We start from the raw sequence: 26,498 nt of genomic DNA on the forward strand, positions 1-26,498 counted from the left end.
ATGCTTCTTCATGAAACAAACAACACAATATGAATAGTATAACCCCATAACGGCGAAGAACGTTTCGTCGTCGTATATTGCTACAAAGTCACATTGGGCATGCATTTAGGCTTCGCAGGCTATTGTCCCATTGGAATTGCATTAAGGCTTGGTATGGTATTGTATCATTGGACGGGCATTTAGGCTTGGCAGGGTATTTTCCAGCTCACTAGAATCATTACAACTTCAATTCAAGGTCTACCGCCACTTCATTAAAACGCCCCACCCCCACCCTTGTCTAATGAACCCTTCAGCAAAAGGTTCTAGACCAGCCTATACTGGGCTTATCAGCGGAATATTTTTATATATCCAAATATCCCCACCTTTCTCCAATGTTTGCCTGGTATACTCGTTAGGGCTAGATTACCACCATCCATGGCTCTAACTAACAGTCATACCCGGTTTATTGATAAAAACCTGGATTCTGATCAGTCCATGTACATATTTTATCCAATAATTCACCCCTCATATCATTCCTTAACCATATCTCATACAGGGTTTACACTCGTACTACAACTTGTTTGCGTGTTTTATTCATTTTATTTCCTATGATTGTTAAAGTAATTATGATTCTGTTAAAATCATTTTACCATCGAAGATGATGATTACTGTGTTTATAGTTACGACAACTTCAGCTGATGTTTATCGCTGTATTACGATATATTTTGCTGTATTTTTGGCTCCACACCTAAACCTCGAACATACTCTATGTTTAATGTGTGTCCCAGTTCTGTGCGTAAACTAAACATTTAAAACATTGAGAATATCAAACTGATACTTTCACTGTTTAAACAGTAAAGTTACAAGTAAATTTCACTGATTAGTCTCTATAAACCACGTAAAAGCATTTTAAATAGCACTGCGTTTTAGATATTTTCAAACTTGTGAGTTCGTGTACATATACAATCTTCAAAATTATATCCAAATGAAATGTGTCTGACGCCCATTAAAATAATGTACAAATACAAGGCTTTAAAATGCCGTAATCCTTATTTTATGTGAAATATTTCACGCTAGCTAGTTTATTAGCCTTTAAACATAGCTATTACAGAGTCAAGTCGTAACGAGTATTTTAGTGTTTCATTCATTTTCGTCCCCAAAGTGTCAAAATTACATTCACAACGTATCAGCAAATTCGTTACATATTTCACCTCGATATATATTACATCCAAAGCTGAGTTCACATTATATCTGAATGGATATAAATAATCACCTGAAATCAAATAATGTCGGACTTCAAAGAAAAAATACTCCAGTCAGAGCCAGCTTTCTTTCGTAAACATTAATAACGTTGTATATTTGTATCGATATCTAATACTGCATAATCGATACGAAATCAGATATATTGATGCCTACGTTTAGTGTACATGTTAAACAAAAGACTTTCCGATTTGGAAGCGGGGAGCTATGTTTCCGCCAGACAAACTGATTAGTAATACAATAATAATGCATTTATGTAAAATCGACACAAAAGAATAAGGAGTTCTCGGGTTTTATAAACAACACATTAATCGCATATTCCTGAGAAAGTAATATTATATTGCATGCTCTGCACTTGATTTGCAGCACATTATTTCGACTGGCCATGACCTTAAAAATAATACTGGCCTTGTTTTGGCCAGTCCTTTGTCCAGTGGCGCCAAGTGGTCATTTTTGCCGGGGGATGGACGGACGGTCACTAAAAGGCTGTTATCGAGTCTGTCAGCCTGTTTGTCCGGTTGGTCAGTATCGGTTATGTTTGGCCGGGTGTTTAGACACTCCATCCCTAGGTGCCAACACCACAACTCCATACAATAGGATCCAAAGGCCGTCTTAGTTGTTCAAGTTGGAACGGCGATTTGCAAATTGACACCAATTAGCGTAATGCAAATATTTATGTCGTATTTTGTTTACATTTGTGCAATATTTAGTGACAACTGCGCTAAAAGACTGTGACTTTCCCCAACGCAATTATTTGAAGTGGATCGCTTCACATGCATAGCCTCCGGTTATTTGCCGATATTTTAAGTTGAAATATTTGTAAATATCATTCGATTTTATTTCAAACGGCAGCAAAAAATATTAAAATCATATACAGTTTGGTTTGAGTCCATTAAGTTCAAGTCTCGAACCCCTGCAATATAAATACCTTCCATGAGCATTTTATTTTAACAACTTTTATTTACCTGACTATAAATGCATGCCAAACCTATTTTCATGTTTATGAACATTATTATGTAATTGACATAAGTTTATATCTATATACTTTTATATGTATTAAAATCTTAATAGTGAACACATACATTAGTATATATGTGCTATATAACATGCTATTAATAACAATATTGCTATTTATTTCAGACGATTGGATCGAAATCAATTAAAACATATTCCGGATTTATTATTCGCAAACATGCCTGATTTACAACGACTGTAAGTACACATTTACGCCTTTATCTGTATGTTGGGGAATATTCCTTTAAAACATATTTGAAAAAACAAAAACAAATGTGAGACATTAATGTGAGGTCAGATTTTTTGTGGTCTATCAAACCAGACGTTTACCTAAACGAAGATTAACATGTTGTTACATATTTCCTGCATGTTTCTAGATTTGATTTTCTTAAGTAAGTAATATAATCAAACGTACAAATTACAGGACAATTGGCCAATTAAGATATCGCGTTTTATACCTCTCCAATCCTTGATATAGTGAAATAGTGGACTAATGTGTCGCAATGAGTGACATATGTGGTCTTGCTGGTCGTACAGGCAATTTCAATGCTGTCCTGTGAACGCTACTACCAATATAAACAACAACATCAACAATTACAACCTTCGTCATCATCATCATCATGGGTATTATAGTAGACTCTGTGAAGCCATATAATTATATTATAAGTGAGGTGTATGTCAAATACACACATATATTCATATCACTAGTGTGATGTGCGTCCATGAGAATACACATACTCATATCATTAGTGTGATATGCGTTCATGAGAATACACATACTCATATCATTAGTGTGATATGCGTTCATGAGAATACATATACTCATATCATAAGTGTGATGTGCGTCCACGAGAATACACATACTCAAATCATTAGTGTGATGTGCGTCCATGATAATACACATACTCATAATAAAAGTGTGATGTGCGTCCATGAGAACACATATATTCATACCATTAGTGTGATGTTAATCCAATGAACACATATACTCATAGCATTAGTGTGATGTGCGTCCAATGATCACAAATACTCATACAATTAGTGTGATGTGCGTCCAATGAACACTTATACTCATACACTTAGTGTGATATGCGTCCAATGAACACATATACTCATACAATAAGTGTGATGTGCGTCCAATGAGAACACATACACTCATAACATGAGTGTGATGTTAATCCAATGAACACATATACTCATAGCATTAGTGTGATGTGCGTCCAATGATCACATATACTTATACAATTAGTGTGAAGTGCGCCCAATGAACACATATACTCATAACATTAGTGTGATGTACGTCCAATGAACACATATACTCATACAATAAGTGTGATGTGCGTCCAATGAGAACACATATACTCATACCATTAGTGTGATGTGCGTCCATGAGAATACACATACTCATATCATTAGTGTTATGTGCGTCCATGACAATACACATACTCATATTATTAGTGTGATGTGCGTCCATGACAATACACATACTCATATTATTAGTGTGATGTGCGTCCATGACAATACACATACTCATACCATTGGTGTGATGTGAATCCATTAAACACATATACTCATAACATTAGTTTGATGTGCGTCCATGAGAACACATATAGTCATATAATAAGTTCGATGCGCCTAATTAACACATATAGTCATATCATTAGTGTGATGGGCGCCCAATGAACATATATAAATATGAAATTAGTGAGATGTGTGTTCATGTGAACGTTTATATTCATGTCATAGTGTGATGGTTGTCAATGTAAACAAATTTTATCATACGTGAGATATGTATCAATGTGAACACATATAATAATATCATGTTATTATGTGTGTCCATGACAACACTTTAAATCATATTATTAGTATACTATATGCGTCAACGTGCACACATATAATTATATTATTAATGAGGTGTCTGTCCAAATATGACAAGTCATATTCTGACATTTATTACAATCGTTTTACATTGTACAACTTGTTATCTGGAAACTTGGAATGCCATTAAAAATCTTTGATGTTATAAATAACAATTCATCGTTTCAGAAAAATTACATTTAAGAAAGATATTACGTAGAGACAATTATCTTACAGTTTTAAATAACAGTCAGCAGCATAAATCAGTTTATTTTGCAAATTTTACGTTGTTAACGAGTCCACTTTTCTATAGTACAACCTGTTACAATATTTAAATGAATGTTTAACATGATTTATAATGCTATTTACCAAGCCCTTAAGAATCTGAGTGTTTTTGCATTTATAACATTTTTAACTTAAACCACATTGGTTTTCTTATCTCGAACTTGTGGAGTTGTGTATGTTTTATTTCATGAGTGATTGAAATGTGTAATGTTTCTTTAATTGAAGTTAATCTAAACTTCAAAAACTGTCAAAACTATGATGTAGAAATGTAAACATTCCTTTCCTGATCCTCTCACCTCTAGACCTAGATATGTGTTGTATTTAGTGTAGAGCCCCTTTTATGCACCAGTCAGTTGTAACCACGCCCCTCTCCCAGGTCCGAGGGATAGCGGGGACTTTGACTTTCGGTCCAGCCAAGCCCGGGTAAGACCTCTGTCCTGCGGGGACGATTTGTTGGTAAAATCCCCGCCAAATGCCCCCGCACCCCAGAGACCCTAGGTAAGGCCCATTCCCCGCTGTTTTTGGTGCGAAAAAAACCCCACCGCATTCACCCGGCACTGCGCTGGGGGGGGGGGGGCGTGGTTATAATTGACTGGTGCATTATTTTTAGTCGCAACCTTCTCATTCATAAACATGTGCATTTGAAATGCAATGAATCTAATGTTAATGTATACATGATAATTTACCCGTGTGGAGCTGATAAATCATGTATAATTTCAGTTGCATTTTTATAAAACTAACAATGTTCGTATTATTGTATTGTACTGAAATTTGCTCTAAAAAACTTCTACACAGTATAAATTATTAGTCTTTTGATAATATGAAACTACTGCTGAATTCGAAACTTCAGTCTTAAAACTGTTCAAAACCTTCCATTAGCCTCAGAAGTACAATTCATCCTCTTTCCTCCTATTTCAGTACCATTTATCCACCCGCTGAGATTATGTATTCAAAGCGTGGCTAAATACTACTTGAGGATGTAACACAGTCGTCATTTAATCCGTAAAAATGATCATTAGCTCGCAAATCACTACAATAAGTAGCCGATATTTGATAAACGTCTATTCATACAGTACGCACCAAGTGTTTTCTATTTTATTCACCTCGCCACAAAGGAATGAACGGAACCCATGAATCTTATTCTCCACCTTGTAAGGTCAAAGTACTCGCATGTTTACCGAAGACAGGGACTCGCTACATCCCCTTGTCTCCTACAACCTTAGGTCCCCTATCCTGATTGTCATGCATTTAGATAATTGTCACCCTTAACATCATCCCACTATTTCCAATATAACAGTCGATTCCTCTTCAATTCTAAGGTTTAAGAATGCGTACCGAAGTCAGTTTTTGTCACCAAAGCCCCGATGTCTCCAATTACAAACTGCAATGCATATCTAAAAGTGCACTGTCGGCTTTCACCTTGTTCAAACACTCTGCATCTAACAACTACAAACCTTCACAGAGCCTGGTCCTGCGTTGGCGTACAAGTGTTTGACCGGATGAATCTACGAACTGTGGCATAGAATGATGGTAAATACGACCAGACTCTTCAGGAAATATGAAAATATAATCCTAATTGATGCCAACATGCATCAGATCCTCGATATTAAGTATTAAAGTAACTCAAAGGTTTTCCGACATTTAGGTCCTAAGTTCGTCTACGCTATTGTTGCAACAGTACGAGAGGTTTCTGAGGGTATTTTTGTTGTTGACAAACACTATAGTTGACAGAGCACAATGAAAACATTCTCAATTCTCTTTACAAGTTCATGGGAAACGCGAGTGCAGAATGTTATCAAATAGTTGGTTAAATGTTTGTGCAACTATTGAGTCACACGTGCAAGGTGATGCAACAAGGCCAGGTAGAGTCCTGGCGTCTAGACCTAGGTTGTCTGTGGGTGCAGGGATTGACCCCTGGCGTCTAGACCTAGGTTGTCTGTGGGTGCAGGGATTGACCCCACGGTAGCTTGGAGCAAGGTTCATTTTAGGACTTTTCGATGGCGCCGAGCGTAACAATTCTGGCACACACACTAGCTTAATCCTCTTCGAAAATAATTATACAAATATTCCTTATAATATTCTGGTGCTTCGTACACCTGATCGTGTGGAATAAGCGTGTTATTTACTATTAGCATAAAATAAATACCCGTTGACCTATGTGATGGTATGAAGCTGTGTCCTTGACAGTTCTCATCTTGTGACCTTTTCCAACACTGAGGTTTTCTCAAGGGGCGAAGGAATGTGAATGTTTACAACTGCTGGCCGTTCACTATTGTGAACCATACGTTCCTCATTTCATGAAATTTCACCCTATGCTGACTCTTAACCAGAAACATGTCATAAAAATCAAATTACATGCATAAATGCATGCACTTCAAACGAACTGGTGAGGTTTTGGCTCGGAGCACGTCTGGTTATTCATAGGGCTTCGCTGGAGATCGGTTTATCTATTCTTTTGTCCTCCAAGAACACTGCAAAGCAGATAAGGGTGACTCTAAACTTCTTATTGAATGCCCATTTTCACTTCTTTTCAATTCTTCGCACGAAAATTGTATCCACAAAGCACGTTAGCTGTATTCAACAGTGCGACGTTTATACGTTTTAAATGATAGTAAGTGATAACTGTTGATAAATACTTGAAGAAAATTAATCCCGGCTTTGCTAAATTGAGAAATTATGAATGAATCTAAACGACATAAAAGACAATTTTAATACCAATAAAAGATAAACTACACACGGGGTCTGTCCAGGTGGCTTTTCCCTCCTTAGGGGACATTTTCATTGGGGAAATTAACAGATAATCATGAAGTGGACGTTCAGTAATTTGTCTTACACGTCAGAGGAAATGCACGAATTTGGACAGGAATTGTGAGTTACAGGTAGCTTTTGCAGTAAATCAGTCTCGTGACCTGCACATATAATTGAATTAATGAACCCAATTCTTCAAACGTACAGGAAATATTGTGCATCATTCTTGCGCACTGCAAGAGTGAATATAATTTGACTTAAAAACGAGGGTTGTGCTTGCGGGTTTTAAAAACCTCCATAGATTTACAAAAAGAACTTGACAATATTCGGGAGATAAAAACACCTAAATGTAACTGGGACATTTGAATGTTTGAGAAATGTAGAATGATGTCGATGTTGATACAAAGGTTATTTGCCAATCTCATACAGAGAGAAAAATTCGATGTCGAAAAAGGCCAATAACTATGACCATCAGACAACAAATTAACACTTTAAAGCAAAAGGATTAAAATCACTATTTAAACTGTTTAACAAAAAGAGGCAGTAATTATTTCTAAATCATCGACACTTTAAATTGTGTTCCCTTTATAAACATATGTTCAAGTCGTTGAAAATAGGTCTGGCAATATCAAGACATTCGATATTTGAGTGAGCTGAAAGAACAAGTGGCAAACTTTACAATGGAGATTAAGTCAGCAGTAAATCTAGATATTAAAGTGTATGTTCTCCCAAAACGTTAGATCATGTAAGTGTGTCAAATATAGAGGCTACCTTTGGTGGTCAAAAACCACACTATAGGATCATTGCCACAACCTTCAACCGACATACAGTTTGAAATATTGCAGTGTTCATTGTTTACGCGTCCAGGTGTTATTTGTTTCAAGTTTATGATTTACACACATTAATTATACACCAGCTATTATAACAAGGCACATGGTTCAACGGGCAAAACAATTCATCAGGACGCATCTCGTTCTATCTGATTGTGGCGAACCAAGGACCGTGAATGGAGTCACTTAAGGGACCTTCGATATCAACAAGGAAGATTTTGTCTTTGCCCATGTTCTGTTTACCTTAATTGCCTGCTAATTCTTAATTGAAATCATACCGAATAGTTTGTTTAAAATGCTACTTGTCAGAAGTATAATGAAATATTGCAATAGAAACTAAAGCCAACCACCTACCATGATCTTATTTAGTGACTGAGTATTCGAATGAATCATGAAAGACAGAAACGACTATACATGTAATCGAATGGGAAGAACTCTTTGGTGTTGACCTAATGAGGATAACAGACTAAAGCCTGGAACAGTTGGTAGTTTTAGGCACGTACCAATGACAAAATGTCGCGGGCATCACTCCATTTGCATTTCAGATCTTCGTCCGTTTTACACCTTTACAAAAACAAATAACAAAAATAGAATAAAAAAATAAACTAAGCTTTATTTACAAATGTTTAAATGAAATATTTACGATGGAACTTTTAACAAGCGTGACCTTTTCCATGGATTGAACACACTTGTATGTAACAGGGTTTGGATATCAGCAGGTGGGAGATGAAACCACTGATGACATTACAATGGATGTCTTAAATCTCGGAGGATTAAAATGTCTAAACTTTCTCAATAATTCACCATGATTCTGTTTGAAGTCGAGCAATGGACACATCCATTGTGTATTTGGAAGCGAGAAAATTGAAATCAAATGATAACTGCTCAGTTAAAATCAAATATTGTGCTGTCTTTATGTAAGTCCCTAATAAACAAACCAAAGCAAAAACTACTGAAATATTGAACAACACAATCTTTGAACTATCAATTATTATTCGGTGATTTTTATGTCACCAAAACAGAACAACAACAAAGCTATGGCCTCATGAGTAGTTTATGCACTTGAATAGGACGCAGTGGCGGTCTCTAGTTTATGCACTTGAAATAGACGCAGTAGCGGTCTGAAGTTTATGCACTTGAAATGGACGCAGTGGCGGTCTGTAGTTTATGCACTTGAATTGGACGCAGTGGCGGTCTGTTGTTCCAGACATTCCAGCCAATCAACATATCCGGTCTAGATGGTCCACTAGTGTGCCAACAAACTAAATGGTCCAGAACATGTGCGCAAAACATGGCGATGACGTACACCGTTGCACGCGCCGCAATGTTAGGTGATAACGTGCCTGTGTAAACAGAGACGGCTCGCGCTGACGTGTGTTTACATAGTGATGTCATTACCGTTACAAGGTGCACACACTGTTTACACAGTAAGGTCACGAGCAGTTTTTCAAATGACAAGGTCATGGTTTTCTGTACAAACAAAATTAACTGAGGCAATAATTTACACATACATGAAACAAATTGTTAATTAAGGAATATCCACAGCTTGAAACAACATGCTATCAAAACTCTGATTCCACCAGTCCTTGTCTTCCATTTAAAACATACACAGATTGTGCGTTGGAACAGATTGAGCATTTGATAAATATCACTGAATTAATCACAAATTGTGCGCTCGGATGACCCTTGAAGACCTTTGCTTGTGTGTAAAACACCTGCTATAACATGCAGCGTGGCATCAATCAACGAAATATGGAGGCAGCTTGTAATGTCCGCATGGACAGCCATATTGTTCCCAACCTTGTTTTCCTGGATATCATCATGTGCATCTAACGGCACAAACATATACAGACTTCCCATTCCATCAGTGGCCACTACGAGAACCAGATCATTTTTTATATTCGCGTTTTGGCCTGCCAAAACACTGATACGGAAAAGTGTATAACAAGGTCATCGCTCCAGAAACATCATTTCAAAATGGACAAGAATGCAAACCAGGCTTATCTAAACACCTCAAATGTTTTAATCGTTTATTAATGTATTATTAAGTTATATATCGAAGTATATATCGCATCATGATTTTTAATTCGGATCAAACATCTCTTGATGACACTTTTAGCCGATAGTTCAGAACTGTGTTCAAGTTAATAACGTTGCTAACGTCATCGCTGTTAACTTTTAAAAAAAAAACTTTACTGCTCTGGAAGTTTACTCTGGATGCCAAAAAAGCGCTTTGTTATTTTTTTACAATTTCAGAATAAATTGCCACTTATTACATTACATCACATTATTACGAGTTTTTTTTTGCTGTCTTTTGAATCAGGCTAGTCTAAGCCTCACATAGAAGGGTCACTAGATAGAGATGAACTTGTTTTTTACTGTTAGTTCTCTGTTTCTACGCTGGACGCTATTTCTAGCTTCAAAGGATTTTTTTTACAATATAAACTAAATGTCATGATTAAGAAAACATAACTTTTTATACTTGCGGGCTTCTACGCGAAGTGTTTCTTAAGTTCAAAGCTAAATCCTCCCGAGGTCATACTATATCTGCCTCACGTAAGACAGCTGGATGAAATGTTACGCAACCCACTCAAAACAGTGAAAGTTATCATAGTTTATCATATGTAAATATTTACATTGCATTTGAAAAGGGTGCATGCCCCGAGAAATTAAAATGCTTCTGCAGTTGTTACATCAGGGGAATAGACGTACGTTTAATTTCACCGATTGTAGCGAGTTGTTCAGAGAGATACGCTCAGATATACGAATCAAAATGATGATATTATTTTCTTTGTTGTTGATAGTGGCACTATTAAATGATTTAATATACTCGGTCAGTGATGTTCGTATTTGAATAGACTCCACAAGCAATGGTAATGGTAGTGGAATTTTGATTCATCAAATATCTGGATGTAAAAATATCAAAAACACATCATGTAAGGCATTGGATACAAGAAAAAACAACACACGATTACACCGATATGTATCGATTGCAATGATGAAAGATTTATTTTGAGTTAAGTTGTCATTTAAGGCGATTAATGACAAGACTGTTCAAAAATGAATCCTTCACATCAACAATTGTATCAAATCTTCACAGGACTTTAAAGTATTGCATAATGAACGAATTAAATAGTTTGGGAGTGCTGGTCTCAATTGTTAATTGGTAAATGCTACATCATTTTGGATGATCTGTGCAGGGCGACGCCAAGGGTGTCCAGTAGCTGGTCTGCGGTTCATTTACCAAAAATATGTAAACATTTATCATTGTTACTTCATGACGAGATGTCGTTTTTTTTTGTCAAATTCCTTTCAATAAACCGACCATCAATAACTTCGTAATTGATAAATCAATTCGTTAACGTAGGTGGCTACATACTGATGGCGAGAAATGAGCATCTGAACCTTGTATGAACCGGCTAATGCAGTGGCTGGATGTCTACAGGACATTATTTACGAGGTGATGAAGCTCACATAATAATTACACTATCGTTGGTTATGTGTGGCCAGGGTATGGGATAACTCGACGGCTGTATGCAAGGAATAAATTAACCTTTTTTTATATAGTTTTGGGTAGTTACTATATTTTGCTGGCAACCACCGACCAGTGATATATTGTGGCCCATATGCGTCATTTCGCTCTTATCATAACGTGTTAAGGAATGACGTCACCATTACGTCATATGTACTTCCGTTGTGTGGAAAATTCTCAATAAAAAAAAAGTTCTTATGATTGATAGACATGTTTTCACATGCTCAATACACTGTAAATCAAAACTATCATTATTCCTGAAACTTTTATACCTTAAGTATCTATTCTTGCTTGATTTATCATTTAAAGTAGAGATTAAAGCATAAAGCGCTGCCCTATAGTTGAAAGGTCATTTTGGAAGAACTGTCATGGCGGACGGTGCAATTTTTAGAGGTGGTTTTTCAAGTGGAGTGATTGTTCTTAGGAATAACTTGACCCCCCTCCTTTTTATTGGCTTAAAAGGTAATTTAAAGCTTGTACTTTAAGAATATATGTGGTTATCATAGCCTGCATTCGCTCGAAATGCCTTTAAATGTTGTCTAAAAATTATAATTTTACATTGAATTATATAGGGAATAACAATGGTGGTGTGTAACCTTAACGCATTATTCAAGACGTTAAAGTATTATATCGTGGTCCACCCAGATATGTTTTTCGGACAACTTTTCTAAATTACCTTTTGAATAACTTAGCAATATTTATGGCATTTTAATAAATGCCCGTTTTTCATTCAAACGACTTCCCTGTACATAACGTAACTTTGACCTTGGACAATTACATAAAAGTATTATATCGACGTGCCCTGTGTCATCAATAACTATAGGCCAATGTATTCTTAGTTAAGAGCGTAAACCAGGAGTGGTTATACTCACACAATGGAGTGAATGCATCTGTCGACCAAAATGGTTACATTATTACTACTTCCATCAGGAATCTTGAAAATCCCATTTCGGCTTTCAAACAAGTTTAGCCTAGACTTTATATGTCTCAAATTCCTTCTCATTAATGAAAAACATATACATATTACTGCCCAGCCCTGTCCAGTTAACCATTCCATACGAGAATCAATAAGTCCCATTTCCGGTATTGTCAGGAATGTTTCCTACCATGAAATGACCCCAAAATATTGTGAATATCTATAAAAAGGAAAGCAAGGTTCTCGGAGCAAATATTTGGCAGAAAAAAAAATAGTTATGGCATGACAATATCTGACATTGGCCTTTAACAGAGAGCTATTCTTGTCACTCAGACAAAAGCATACACTACAAAAGTCACACTGATGAAGACCAAGAATTTTTCTCTTTCTTAGATAGCCCAGCTGTTGTGTTGAAATGCCGACGTCAGCACATGTAAGCGGCATGCCTCTGTTGACACTTACATTGAGGCCCGGATGTTTAAGCCATCAGTGTGCGACCTAAGCTCGGAAGTAAATTAGGTGCTGAGATTTCAAATTTTCACTTTTTTCTTCCGGATTCCTACCTCTTTTCTCATATGTGTGACACGCAATGGTGAATATGTACTGCAATTTGGGCCGAACTTTAAATATGACACGGCAATACTGCCTTCGGGGCCAAACCTTAGATATGACACGGCAAAACTGCCATTGGGGCCAAACCTAAGATATGACACGCCAATATGCCATTGGGACTAAACCTTAGATATGACACGGCAATACTGCGATTTGGGCCAAACCTTAGATATGACATGGCCATATACCGTTGGGGCCAAACCTTAGATATGACACGGCAATATGTCATTGGGGCCAAACCTTAGATATGACACGGCAATATGCCATTTGGGCCAAACCTTAGATATGACACGGCAATATGCCATTGGGGCCAAACTTTAGATATGATACGGTAATACTGCGATTGGGGCCAACCCTTAGATATGACACAGGAATGCTGCAATTGTGACCAAACCTTAGATTTTATCTTTTAATTTTTAGTTTTTTTGTTTGAATAAACTTTTCGGTTTACACAAATGCAAATTACATGTTCCTATGGACAGTTAACCATCTACATGTATTATCTACGGTTTGCATGTACGCCAAATGGTTCCCGTAATTGACCGGGCGTTATAATACACACTGCCATGTTTGCCGATCATAAATCCCTCCAAAATATACGTGTAAACACAGACAGTTCGAAATCCGGTGAGTCGATGAAAACCAGCCAGATTTTTTTGCTTGTTATGATAAGCGGATGTTTTTAGCAGTATCGGATGGTAAAATGCCTGTAAAATTAAAACAAAAATACCTGTATAGTTGCTGTTTTTTTTATGGCATTTGTATACACTGAGTTCTGGTGTTAACCATAGATATTGAGCCGAGATGCAAATTAGCGATGCCAAAAATATTAACTTCAAAGGAACATGAATGGTGCAAAAGGTTGACTGAATGGGCTAATAACAAACACTTTTATACAATTTAGAGGGGAGCATATGGTTTCCTTTATACAAAAAGTGAATTTTGGATGCCAGTTGACACCATATTAGTTTCGTATCAATTCATTGGGCTTTATGTAAAAATCACATCATCAAAACAAAAGGTATGTTTGTTCAAGTTCATAGAGACAAACATGTTTTCTATCTTGAATGTCCCTGTTCGAGATTTCTCTAATTCGTTACCTAGAATTGATATGGAACGTTTAACAACACAAGCGCCAGGCATAACTTCGTGACGACAAAATGACACAAGAATTGCATAAAGCGTGAAAAGAATTCAGGGGCAAACCTAGACAGACTGACTTTCTGCTCCACGGGCGTTTGAAGAGGTTATCTGGGGTTTCCAGGCACATATAAACGTTGGCAACGTACGTATAAACGTCACTCAATCCTGAAGTTTATGCGTTCTGTATGGATCAGTCAAGCGTGTAAGCATGTGGTATTGAGGAACACACACGACTCAAGTTATGACATCAAGTACCTGTTTTCAAAATGACAAACTATCATTGCTTTCCATTTGTTTTGCTTTTTTATTTTCCAAGTTTATTTCTGTATGTTTTTTAAATCAACGTTTCTTAAAACTGGCATCGTCTGAATACTAGAATATTACTCTGCTGTGCTTTTAAGATATCAGGATTGCGTACAGTCTAGTATTATAGTAGTCCACGCGCAAGATCACCACATTATTTATACCTGTCGGCTCTTTGCTGAGCAAAAAACTGCAGTAAATGTGCATCTGTTCCCCCCTGGAAGCATTTTTTTGCTTGTACCGCTGATTTCTGCACAGAAGGCACACTATTCACCGATAGTGTGTGTTTTAATTCAGAAACCGGGTGGTTTACATTAGCAAGACAACCAGGGTGATAGGAAACAATAACGGAATCCACTTGCTATCGGGGTATAGTGGATATCAGGACAATTATTACAAAATTAGCTGGCAAAATGAAGTGTCTTAGTAATAATCTAGATCACCTAGCCAATACCTTCTGGACAACCGTGACATAACATCATCCAGGCCAGATGCTTGATTCGCGTCCAAGTTATGAGAGCAATGCACGACAAGTTATGTGGAGCATTCGAGTAAGTTATATGTAGCCTTCATACTAGTTATGTGTAGCTTTCAGACTATTTACTATCGTATTTGTGTTAGAGTGTATATAGTCAGAATCTATCTCCGTTGAAAGAACATATCCTATTTTGTCCTGTTTGTTTCTGATGATCATATGCCTGAGTAAGGTTCTTTAAGGCAGCCTTGTATACCGATAAATCTATTGTATGGCTATACCAAAAAGTGAAACAAACGTTCTTTTAATCGACATTTACCTTTACATCCAAGGGCATTCACCATTTAAGATTCTGCATTTTCAGGAAGTTCACACTATTGTCTTTCAAGATCAGCTGGTAAATTTACGAGTTCCATAAACAAACGATTTTTGTATGATACAAACAACCAGACCAAGCTTCTGTGCATTCTCGCTCTCTGTTCATAAAACGACTCCTTGCCTGGATGAATACAGTTGCATGGCGGTCGGATTTTACACGCTCTTACATGCATATCGGTATTAAAAGTGACATAAAACTCACGCAAGTGTGATTTGTTGTATGTTTTATCAATGTCAGGCGCAAAACATGAGGTTTTCTCGCGCTAAGTAGCCTCAAGATGAGCTGATTACCTCTGATTCCGTGATGGGAACGTCAACATGAAACATGTCGTTGTTGCCACCAGAACTTCCGATCTGTTCGACCTGCTAGCTTGTGGAGCTGGTGTGATTTCTCTGTTTATTGGAGCTTAAATTCACCTTCAATGGTAGATGCCATCAGAGGATGGTCCAAACTTATTGAATAACCACACCTTACATACAGGACTATGTTGTCCGCCAGTTCTTTTTATAAATGTATTTACTATTAGACTGAAATGTGCCAGAGAGGTAGTTAAGATTCTCGTATATCAGGTTCCCAGAGACAAGTGTAGAGACAGTTCCACCAGTTGAACTTCACTGATGCCGATGTGGCTTATAATTGATAGCGTTGACGTGTTCATTGTCGTCTGATAAGCAGCGTTGTTTGATGTTAGTAAGAAGTCTTGTGATTGGATGTATAGGTTTTGATGAGTTGTAAGTTTGAAATGTAATGCATGAAAACACACAGCTCTCCAGTAACGCATTATTAATGCTGATGTGGATGCTGAGATCGAGGTTCACATCATTAGGCCTTGATGACTATCGCATGAAAAAAACACAAAAACGCCATTCCTGGCACACTTTCAGTGACAAAACAACATACAACAATTAGGAAAAACAATGTACAGGAAGTTTAGTGAACGGAACTACCGTCGACCGTATTCATTCATCATTTAAAACGGAGTTCTGCAAGCTCTTGAGTGTTCTTTCTTTACGCTTGGCTCACATTAAAAGGCACGCATTTATCTCAAAATGGAGTCATATCACATCAACTGGATTAATATTCAAAAGCATGCCCACATGAATACTTGCCGCAAAAAAGGAGCGATATTTGACACAGCTCTAGTGATGTATAGTCGGGTTACCCGCCCGTGTGTTTGTCCGAGCACTCGGTTGACAACAGTTTTGACAGTCAATAAGTAATCGGCGGCGGAGATCAAAGGGACGTATGTAAATCATGTGGCCATCATTACCGCTTTATTCCAACTCTCATATATGACACAAAATGCTGTCATACTAATTAATATCGTTAGCAGAAGTACAACGAGGGACATGACATTTCGATCCAACATCTGGTGGAGGAATTTCATTCTTGCGCTAAAGAAACGTTTTCCGTCATCCCAAATTCATCAAGTTGGCATTACACGCATAGTCGTGTGACTTATCCAGCACAAGGTGCCCGCTTTCTTTGGTTATCTGTGACTAATTCTTTATACTTATTATAATCATCTATTAGTCTTGGCGCTATTTCATCACACCAACTGTGTCCCTTTTGTTACCAACTGTTTTTATCAGTTGTTCACATTCTGCTTTGAGTTTGATGTTTATGTACTAGACTGTTTAGATAGGCTTGATTTTGTTTCTGAAATTCGCAATGTCACGTCAATCGCAATCAGACCAATACTCAATATTTAATTACAGCCAATAAATATTCAGCGTATCACTTATGATTCATTTCTTATTTAATGAAACTCACATTTACTGTTCCTCTAATCTCATTGTCAACGATTCCGCCTTTCATTAAATCGGGAATATCAAAGACAAATTGATTTGAAATGATCTCAATGACCTTAAGCATACCTGGGTATATTAGAGAACGATTTGCTGGTTCATTTTATATCATGATCCAACCACTCACTGGAAGAAGAAGTTCCTTTTTTCTTCGTCCGTGTAACTTGCTACTCGCGGTCTGAAATATTGAACAGATAGTAGAAATATACGAATTACTTACTATAACACGTGTTAACAAACATAGAAATATTGGTATACGTTATAATATGTAAGATGTGTCACAGTGTGAGTTATTCGAATGCTATTTGGTTTAAATCCTGCTCCAAACATCCTTCAGAATTCAGTTGTATTTGCAAAAGATGGGAAAGAGCTGTAACAACTTCATTCATGATACCTATCTGTTGATTTCATGCTAGCCTATATATAAACTGCAAAAATTCTGAACACACTTGTGTTGATTTCAATTTTCCAATCTTTTCGATTTTGCGATTTCTATAGAAATTGAGAATTAGAAAGGATAACCACATCTTTATTATTTTCCACTCATTTTCTTCACTTTTTACAATACTAGAAATGCCAGGTGTTCATTTATAATTAATGATATTGTCGGTTTAATTTCTATTGTAGATATCTTGAGTTTCATTAAAATGCAATTTCAGTTAAATGCTTGATTAATGCTCATTTCATAATGCATTTTTAAAGCTATATTTCATATTTATGCATCTTGCATTCAGCTTCGGTGAATCATTCGTCATAATTTGTCATCTGATTTAAACATTGGTGAATATTACTTTGATATATATATATAGTTAAGGTAAGATATAGAGCTCGATGTCTTGACTTGTTATGACCCTGAAAATGTCCTTCTGATGGTTGTGAATGTTACAGATATTCAATCAGAGAAAGTTGAGTCTTATTTCCTCACCTCAGTTAACAGCCCCCCCCCCCCGCCACCCCCGTCGACCTCCCCCCCTTATTTTGGCATACTACCACTACATGTAAACTGAGTCTGTTATATGAATTCCTTGCATTGTCGATTGTTTTGTACACAATAAAAAGTAAGTAATGATACTTAATGTGAATTTTTCAGAATTATGGTAAGTGGGCAAACTGCAAAACAGTACTTGTCGTGAATTTCGTGGATGAATTGATCTTCAGCGAACTTGTATGAACGTACATGTATGTACTTTCGACACAGTTTTATTTTATTGGTAATAATGGTTCGCCGCGGTAATGGCTGATAGGATGGATTCGTGGGGCTAATGTCAGAAGATCCACTGCCACACGTCATTGAAATATAGAAGATGTTGGTACCTTTTAGCAATCTAGCAATTTAGCTTATACCAATCGAAATCTACATGAAACTTACAACAATACAAAGTCACACATTCATATGACGTCACCTCATTCATTATTTATGTGCACTAGAAATGAGCAAATTACTCGAATCTTTGATATAAGTCTGAATTACCACTTAGGATAACATTAATGCATCTTTTAATAGTATGAACGCAGTGCCAAACATAATTGTCTCTTTACCAACATGGTATCTGTATAGCGAGCGTTATTGGGCTTATTATGTAGTTACTATATATTCTGGCAAATGTTGCTGATAAAAACATGATTCCGGTATCTGGAGATCCTATCCAAGGAAGATTTATAGAATTCTGGACTGGTTTTCAAACATTAAATGTCTCCTCAGAGAAATTATTACAGGGGTAATCATTATATCATTTACAGGATTTAGAAAATTGATGGAAGATAAAAAGTATGTCAATAGGATAGAAATAAATCTCTATAATTCTAGAAATGAGTTTAGTGTTATAATTGCTCATCCGAGTTTTTTTTTGTCTGGTGGCTGGGTATTTGCGAAGCGTTTATAGATAAAAAGCAAGGTATTACATCAATTCGTCATAATACAATAGTGTTAACTAAAACATGAAAGCCAGACAATTACTCAGTGATATGTCTTCAAACTGAATCATAATACAAACCATTCAGAGCACATAGCTATAATAAAACATAAGATTACAAGTCCAACAAGCTGGCTCCTATAAGTCTAGCAAAAGAGCTACACAAACTCACTAAACTGCTAATGGCCCGATTGTTCGGAACTTTGTTAGAGTTTACAACGTCGTTAACAACAGCGTTGTTAACTTTTAAAGCTGCACTCTCACAGATTTACCGTTTTTACAACTTTTTAATATTAAGTCTTGGAATGAGAAATTTTTTTGCGTGAATATCTGCAAACCAATGATAATAGACTGCTGACAAAAGATCAGATCGCAGATTATCATATTTCCGTTCCAAAATTAATGTTTTACGGCTAAAAGCGTTACTAACGGTTTAAGAAACATGCATAAAACATCAATGTTTAAACTAAAATATAAAAATCTGCAATGTAATTTTTTGTCAGCAGTCTTATATGACTGGTTTTCATGCATTTTCGCATAAATTGGCTGGTTCCAAGACAAAAAATAAAAAGTTGTCAAAACGTTCAATCTGTGAGAGTGCAGCTTTAAAGGTAAAATATTTTATTGTGTGCTTTTGTATTCAAATATTACAAATACAGCTGACTAAGTTGTTTAAAATGTTATTAGAAATACTATAACACACAAGTGTGTCAATGCGACTCCAAAAGCAGTAAATATTTGAAGTTTACAAGCGACCGAATCTCTATCCTATGATATATACGAACATAAAATTCAGGAACTTTGATATCTCCGCATTCTTTGAATTTACTTTAAATCATTTTAAATTATTTATCGCTAATGTGTTTTAAAATCTTCAAACCGTTATAGAGAGAAACCATGGAAATGTTTACCTCTCACCCGGAGTCCAATTAGGGAGCTGACAATCGTATTTGCAGGTTTAGACACACGATCAAGAGCGATACCAGACCTTTCCCTCGATCTTCCCTCCCGCCTAGAACACGTGCCAACACAAACAAATACAATACTGCACGTGAACTTCGAATCTGCAACTCTAATTTGCTTAATGTAAATTATATGAAAATGTTAACTTCTTTCTTCTTGGGTAAAAACAGACTGTTATAGATTTGTGATTTATTTTGCAATGAGTGAAATTGCATTGGAAACGTATGGAGTTATAATCCAAATTGAATTATTAGAATTGAGTACCCACCACCACAACTGCAACCACCGGAGCAGTCAACAGTTGGACACGTTTTGGTGAATTTGATATCAATAGTCACACAATATATTACAAGTGTATTGTGCTAAAATGTTTATTTGACTCCTTAAAATCAAACATTTAAACTGACACTCTTATTCAAAATCAATACATACACAAGTCTAACAAACATTAAGTTTGACTGAAAAACCTTCAAGTTCTTACTAAATAATGCATTAATGGAAAATATTAATTACTGATAACAAGATTGTAACTGTGTATTTAATAGATGAAAACGAAAAAAATAGTACATGATTGGTGAGTGCTAAAAGACTTACTGTGATTAACTATCGTCTCATGACGTAGAAATACTGTGTTTTCTGCACCTTTCTTTCAAATTAAACTCGGTATCCTTCATAAGAACCATTGTTTTCAACATGTTTTCATCCTTTTGGTATATCAAAACAATTGCATTAAGTGTGGAAAATCCTATTTGGGAGTAAGAGTGCATCTTTAAAGATAATTAACACATTAAAAGAGTCGCTCTTGTAATGGAAGTCTGAAGTTGACAACAACAGCAATAATAAGTGGAAGTATATGTTAACATAGTAAATATTTTGACGGCACATACAATTATTTTTTTTATTCAAGTTCATAGATTTTTTTCATAAGCGTATGTTTTTATATGATGATCATAATTAATAGCATATTAATAAAGATACCAAAGAACAGCGAACATAATTAGATAATGATGATTAACGATCGTATAAAACAACGGAAACTGAAGATATATCCACGCAAGTTATTATAAATATGCAAAGCTGGTAACATATAGATTATATTTTTTTACAATAATTTTGAATAATGTAATGCGTGCATTGTGTTCTGATGAGTGATTACACGGAGAAGAGAATTAGAATGAAATAAAACTATTAAATTATGGAGGAAGGTTTGTTTAAATATGTGGAAAAGCTTTTAAAATTAAATATTTTGAATTGTGTTTGAGTAGTTTATTAGTCTGTAATTGCTTACATTTAATTATAGACGAGTGTTTATTTTAAACAAAGCAAGTGTTAAATCTGCAGCAGTATGTAAAAGTTGACGTGCAGATAATTTGAAAACAAAACAACACAAAAACCTCAATATGTTTTATAACCGTCTGTGCTTCTGTAAAATATGAATAATTGAAATTCACTCTCCTTCATGTAAACGAGATTCTTTAAGTATTGTTCTGTTCTGAGGATTTAGAATTGTGACGTTTGAATTTGTGCCTGCCATCATAATGGACATGCATTCGAGGGAGGAAGGTGGTGTTACTCTGACGAGCCCCAAACAATGGGCATCCTTGGAGCCCGAAACGACCCCTAGGGCGCGGTCACTTTGAGATCTTGGTGACCATCTAACCTTCACTCATCAAGCCCGCTTAGTGACTATTGTGGTCAGTTGACGGCCATTCATTTGCACACATTAAAATCCTGGTTTTGGGGTGTTTGCTGAAATAGTTTGATGGTTTAAGTGGCCATAGATTTCACTAAAAAGCTCTCAGGATCCGATTTTAGTCATTACCGCTAGTAATGTCCAGTTGTCCACTATGATAATTGTTGATGGGCGAAAATAAGGCATGTTATTATACACTCAAGCCATTCAGAGTAAATGACACAGCCAGCTATGACCAGGAGGTGAATGGTGGTTCTGGGATGAGAGCTGCTCATAAAGATAGGCCTAGGAGTTCTTGTGAATAATGCTGAGGATATCTGTGGGATTGGGAAGCCACTTCATTCGCATTGGTCTGAAAAGCCACACTCTGTACACATTGCCCAATGGTTTAAAACGGGTCAAACCTTGGTTTTAAATGATCCAAGCAGTTGGACGGTGTTGCTTTGGATCTTCCCGTGTTTACATTTGTCCTATGTCTGACAATACTCTGAGTTTATTATCTCATGTTCTTGGCCTAAAATTCATTTCCATCGACGTTTATGCAAGGCAAAGCCAAAGTACTTACAATGGTTTATTGTCACACTTAATGGCACTCAGGGATGCATTTCATGATTTTCGTTTCTCTTCGTCTGCAAATTACTCTGATACTTTGCCAATGCAAAATTACCAAACATAATACACGCAACATACGATGCTGGGTTTTTATGCACATAGCACTCATTTTACGAGGAGTCGGTAAACAAGATGATATTTATACCTCTATGTAATCATAGTTTGTCAATAGGAACAACATGCCACAGACATTTTTTGCCATCATATTTCAACAATCCTGAGCACCGTTCTGACGGTTTTCCAACCCGTATCTATTTTACAACCGACCTACCAGCGATATTATTTCGGAAATGCTGTGTATATTTTGTTTTCAATAAAGCTTTGGGCATCTTTAACCACGTTGTTTAATGGAGTTTCCCGCGCTTTTACTGCCGTAGTTCAAACGGTGAGATTGTCGTAAAATATTAAATATGTCGTAAAGTAGACAAAACACTCGCCTTATACTCGTTAGTGAAGTATATCAAGTGGCCAACAGCTATTTAAAGACAATAATCACTTTGATAGGTAAATACTTTCAATTTAAGCTTGAACTGGGTTGAACCTGACACACAATTCTAGATAAACTAGTCATTATGTTACAGGTCGAATCCCGCCGTTCATTGATCTCTTACTCCTCGTAAAACTTGACATAAGAAATATGAACTAGAAATAAAAAGGCCATATATTCTAAACATCGTATGTGTTAATATAGGACACAGCACAGTTTAATTATATTCAATAGAATCGCCCTGCTGTGTAGCTATGTATTATATCAATACTTTGTATAGTACAGCGAACATCTTTTGCATGTATTTATACATGGAATGATTTCATCACAAGACATTTCTAGAAGTGTTCTGTTGACGGATGCTTAATGCGTTCACATGTATCCAGAATGTAGTTCACACTTGACTCCCTCTAATGCTAAGTATTAAGAAAACACGTCTACTGTAGCTAGATAGCAAGCTATTTTGACTGACAAACATAAACAAGATAAAATATACTTTAAACGTAAATCATTCATAACCATGTGTAATAAAATATACTTCGACATCTCTTTATATCTTTGAGCTTCTTTCCGAAATATCCCTTGATATATGAGCGTTATGAGATAGCATCTTTAAGCTCGGGTATACCCTGTACAATCTCGCTGTAACCCCCATCTTAACGTGACAGTCCATCATGATCAAAATACAGATTACCGCTAGTTAGTGGGTTTTAATTCAGATTTATTTTCCCACAATGTTATTTGGGTGGGATATTTGATATATTGAATTATGATTTAAGTGAATATGAAATGTCTTGCAGAAATAACAGAATGTGATCTTATGCATATCCATCGTCTCCGATGTCTCCGAAGTTATGAAAAATAGCTAATCTTGACTCACTCGGCTTACTCTCATGCCGAGTGTTAGTATACTTTATTTGCACGTTATTATTGTTGATATAATATTAAACCATTTGGATTGTAAAATGCCCCAGCGATGTTCACGGTCACTATGTAAAATTGAATGATGTGTTGTTGAATGGATGAGCCATGTTTTGCATTCAGGGTCCGTTATCTTTCCATGTAGAGGACACGTGCATTACACGGGCCTCACTCACAGGCAGTAAAGGGAAACTATTCATTATTGCACATCAAAAAAGAAATGTCTTTGTGAAATATGAACACAATGCTTGTTATAGTGATAAAACAACATCAAACGTTCAAACTAGGGCTCGAAGTATTAAAAAATGTGACGGAGAATGCCCTATTTTGCCGAAAACCGTCACCAACGCTGTTGAAATTTGAATCATTTAAGAATTGGATTTACAAAATGTTGTTGATATAATTATGTATCTGCCAGTTGCTGTTTGGTTATATAATCTTGTTCATAAAAGTATATTATACAATAGCTCGATTTTTAACCACTTATAAACATAAGATCTGTGAGTCCTTTTAAACTGCAAAACTATGTCAGATTATGGTATTATATAGAGATTATATGTAAATGTAGACCATATGCATTTCAACGACCTGTCTGGTCTTATAGGGGATACATGCACGTCTACGGGTTGAAGATTCAGTCACGCTTATATTAATTTAATTAAGGTTTGAAACCGCACGCTTAATTAAATCAGCATGCGGATTGCTGGTTTTTCTATTGTAGAATTCTAATGGAACATGAAATTGTCCACAGTGTCTTTTCGGGCCCATTCTGTTGAAAACGGTCCAAACAATGGATAAAATCGAACAGTGTAATGCGGATTATTATATTTACTGCATGAGCGCTTTTTGACGCGTTTTCAGATACTTTTTACATAACAATTGTATCAGATTTATCAATTACCTGTCTTAAAGTCATTCTTATTTTGAGAAAAAAACCGGCTTAAAGACCCCATATTCTGTCACATTCCGGCGCTTTGACATGTCAACCCTGATAGCATCAGTTAACTGTGTGTTTTTATCCCTTTTGTCGGTTAGGTCAATTGCATTTTGTTGTTTTTTTTCTCATCGTATTAAGTGAATGAAAAACTGGCGTTACCAAGTTGTATCAATAAATGACTTGCTTATCCATGGAAATGCCTTTATTCTCAAATGAGCGAAGAGTTCTTGTACTTTACTATGATCTCATGCGGTGGTCTTCCATAATGGCATGGACAGTCACTATATCATCCTGGGTTATCATTGTTTTGACTTCACATGGTGATTTATGGCCAAATATTTGCTAGTCTGCCTATGCCGATGACCGGTGCAGTTTTGTCCAAACGTCATTTAATAACACATTAGTATCAATGCACGTTATTTCACCCATGGTCACCGGAAAGGTCAGAGGGAAGTTCCCCAACATCCTATGGATCTTTGGAGTGATTTTTAGACTCGTCCAGTCCTTCCTCTGCTCCTTACACCTTAAATAACGCCAAAGCACTCTTCATACTTTCCATTGGTGTTTTTCTTATAGAACCCCCCCCCCCCCAAAAAAAAAAAATGATCAATACCTATGATAATAGTTTATTAATATATTTTATATACATAATTGGATGTTTTGAGATATAACAGTTTACTGATTTAGCAAAATGAAGCTTTCATTTTATAATTCTTTATTACCACCTACAGTATACTCATGCAATAGTTATGAACTTGGTCCAAACATGTGGGTGTCATAGATTAACATACATGGCCATTGTAATTGTCATTACTTGTACATTTCAGCACATACATATTCAATTTACTATGACATCTAGTCATATCTACACCGAGAGCTGAGAAAAAAATGATGAGAAGTAATTAGGCCTGTCAAAATTTGCTGCTGTCATTTATCCTTCTGGAAAACGAATGTTTATGACATGCTTACTTCAGCTTTTATTACCCTTGCAGCCTTGTAACATTTCTTCCCGACAATCGGAACAGCTCGGCCATTTTTTTCGAAACAACCTCGGTTTACAATGTCAAATTCCTAAATATTTATCAACGCTGCAAGCAGATTGCGTAGTAATTTTGATTAGGCAGTTAAGCTTAAGGTTTTTACTCTTAAGAATCTTAATGATTTATGCAATATGCCACTTCAATGGAAATCAAATTGCACTAAGTAATAAAATGTACACATTAAAACACTACAATTAATTAATATAATTATTCATTTTGCGAACTACTTTTAATGCATCGGAATACATCCGCGGTTCGTCGTATGGCGGAGATGGCCGAGGTGTTCCGATTGTGCCGTTAGCTGTTTTATCGTTTTCTTAGTTAATGTTGTCACAATTGTTCAGGAAACCTTAAACATATTTTAAAAGCTTGATCCAATAATAGTCCTGTAAGGAACCTGTAGGAACGGCGCACATGTGGGCGAAAAAGAACGAAAGAATGAGACTAAACTAGTTTTTTCTTACGAATAAGGTTTGCAATGAAGCGCCTGGAAGCATTTTATCCCAACGTTATAGTTCGGCAATAGTATATAATATATATTTTCCCAATAACAAGTTCGGAGAATGAAAGCTAAAAGGTTCCAAGGGACGAAAGCAGCTGATGAACCTTTTCGCTTTCACCCTCGAACTACAAGAAGCTTCAGTAGTGATTTACTTTTTTATCTTTTCATACATATTGGTAGAATATATTGCATTCCCTTTGAGGTCAAATACTAATGTACAAATAAACAAGCACATAGAACCCGATAAATCATCGCTTGTGCATACTTAGAAAAGAAGTTGTGCATCGCC

The 26,498-nt window shown here is 36.2% G+C and overlaps 1 protein-coding gene across 4 annotated transcripts in view; it reads left to right on the top strand.

Annotated features, from left to right (window-relative positions):
- The window catches only part of LOC128211754 (slit homolog 2 protein-like), a 69,379-nt gene that overhangs the window by 16,598 nt on the left and 26,283 nt on the right, over positions 1-26,498 (top strand). For all 4 annotated transcript variants that reach the window (XM_052916789.1, XM_052916792.1, XM_052916790.1 and 1 more), the window contains exon 4: positions 2,380-2,451. In XM_052916789.1, coding sequence (XP_052772749.1) covers positions 2,380-2,451 — 72 coding nt within the window. The remainder of the gene's footprint in view (positions 1-2,379; positions 2,452-26,498) is intronic.

The sequence above is a fragment of the Mya arenaria genome, chromosome 12, assembly GCF_026914265.1.
Source record: "Mya arenaria isolate MELC-2E11 chromosome 12, ASM2691426v1".
Lineage (NCBI taxonomy): Eukaryota > Metazoa > Mollusca > Bivalvia > Myida > Myidae > Mya > Mya arenaria.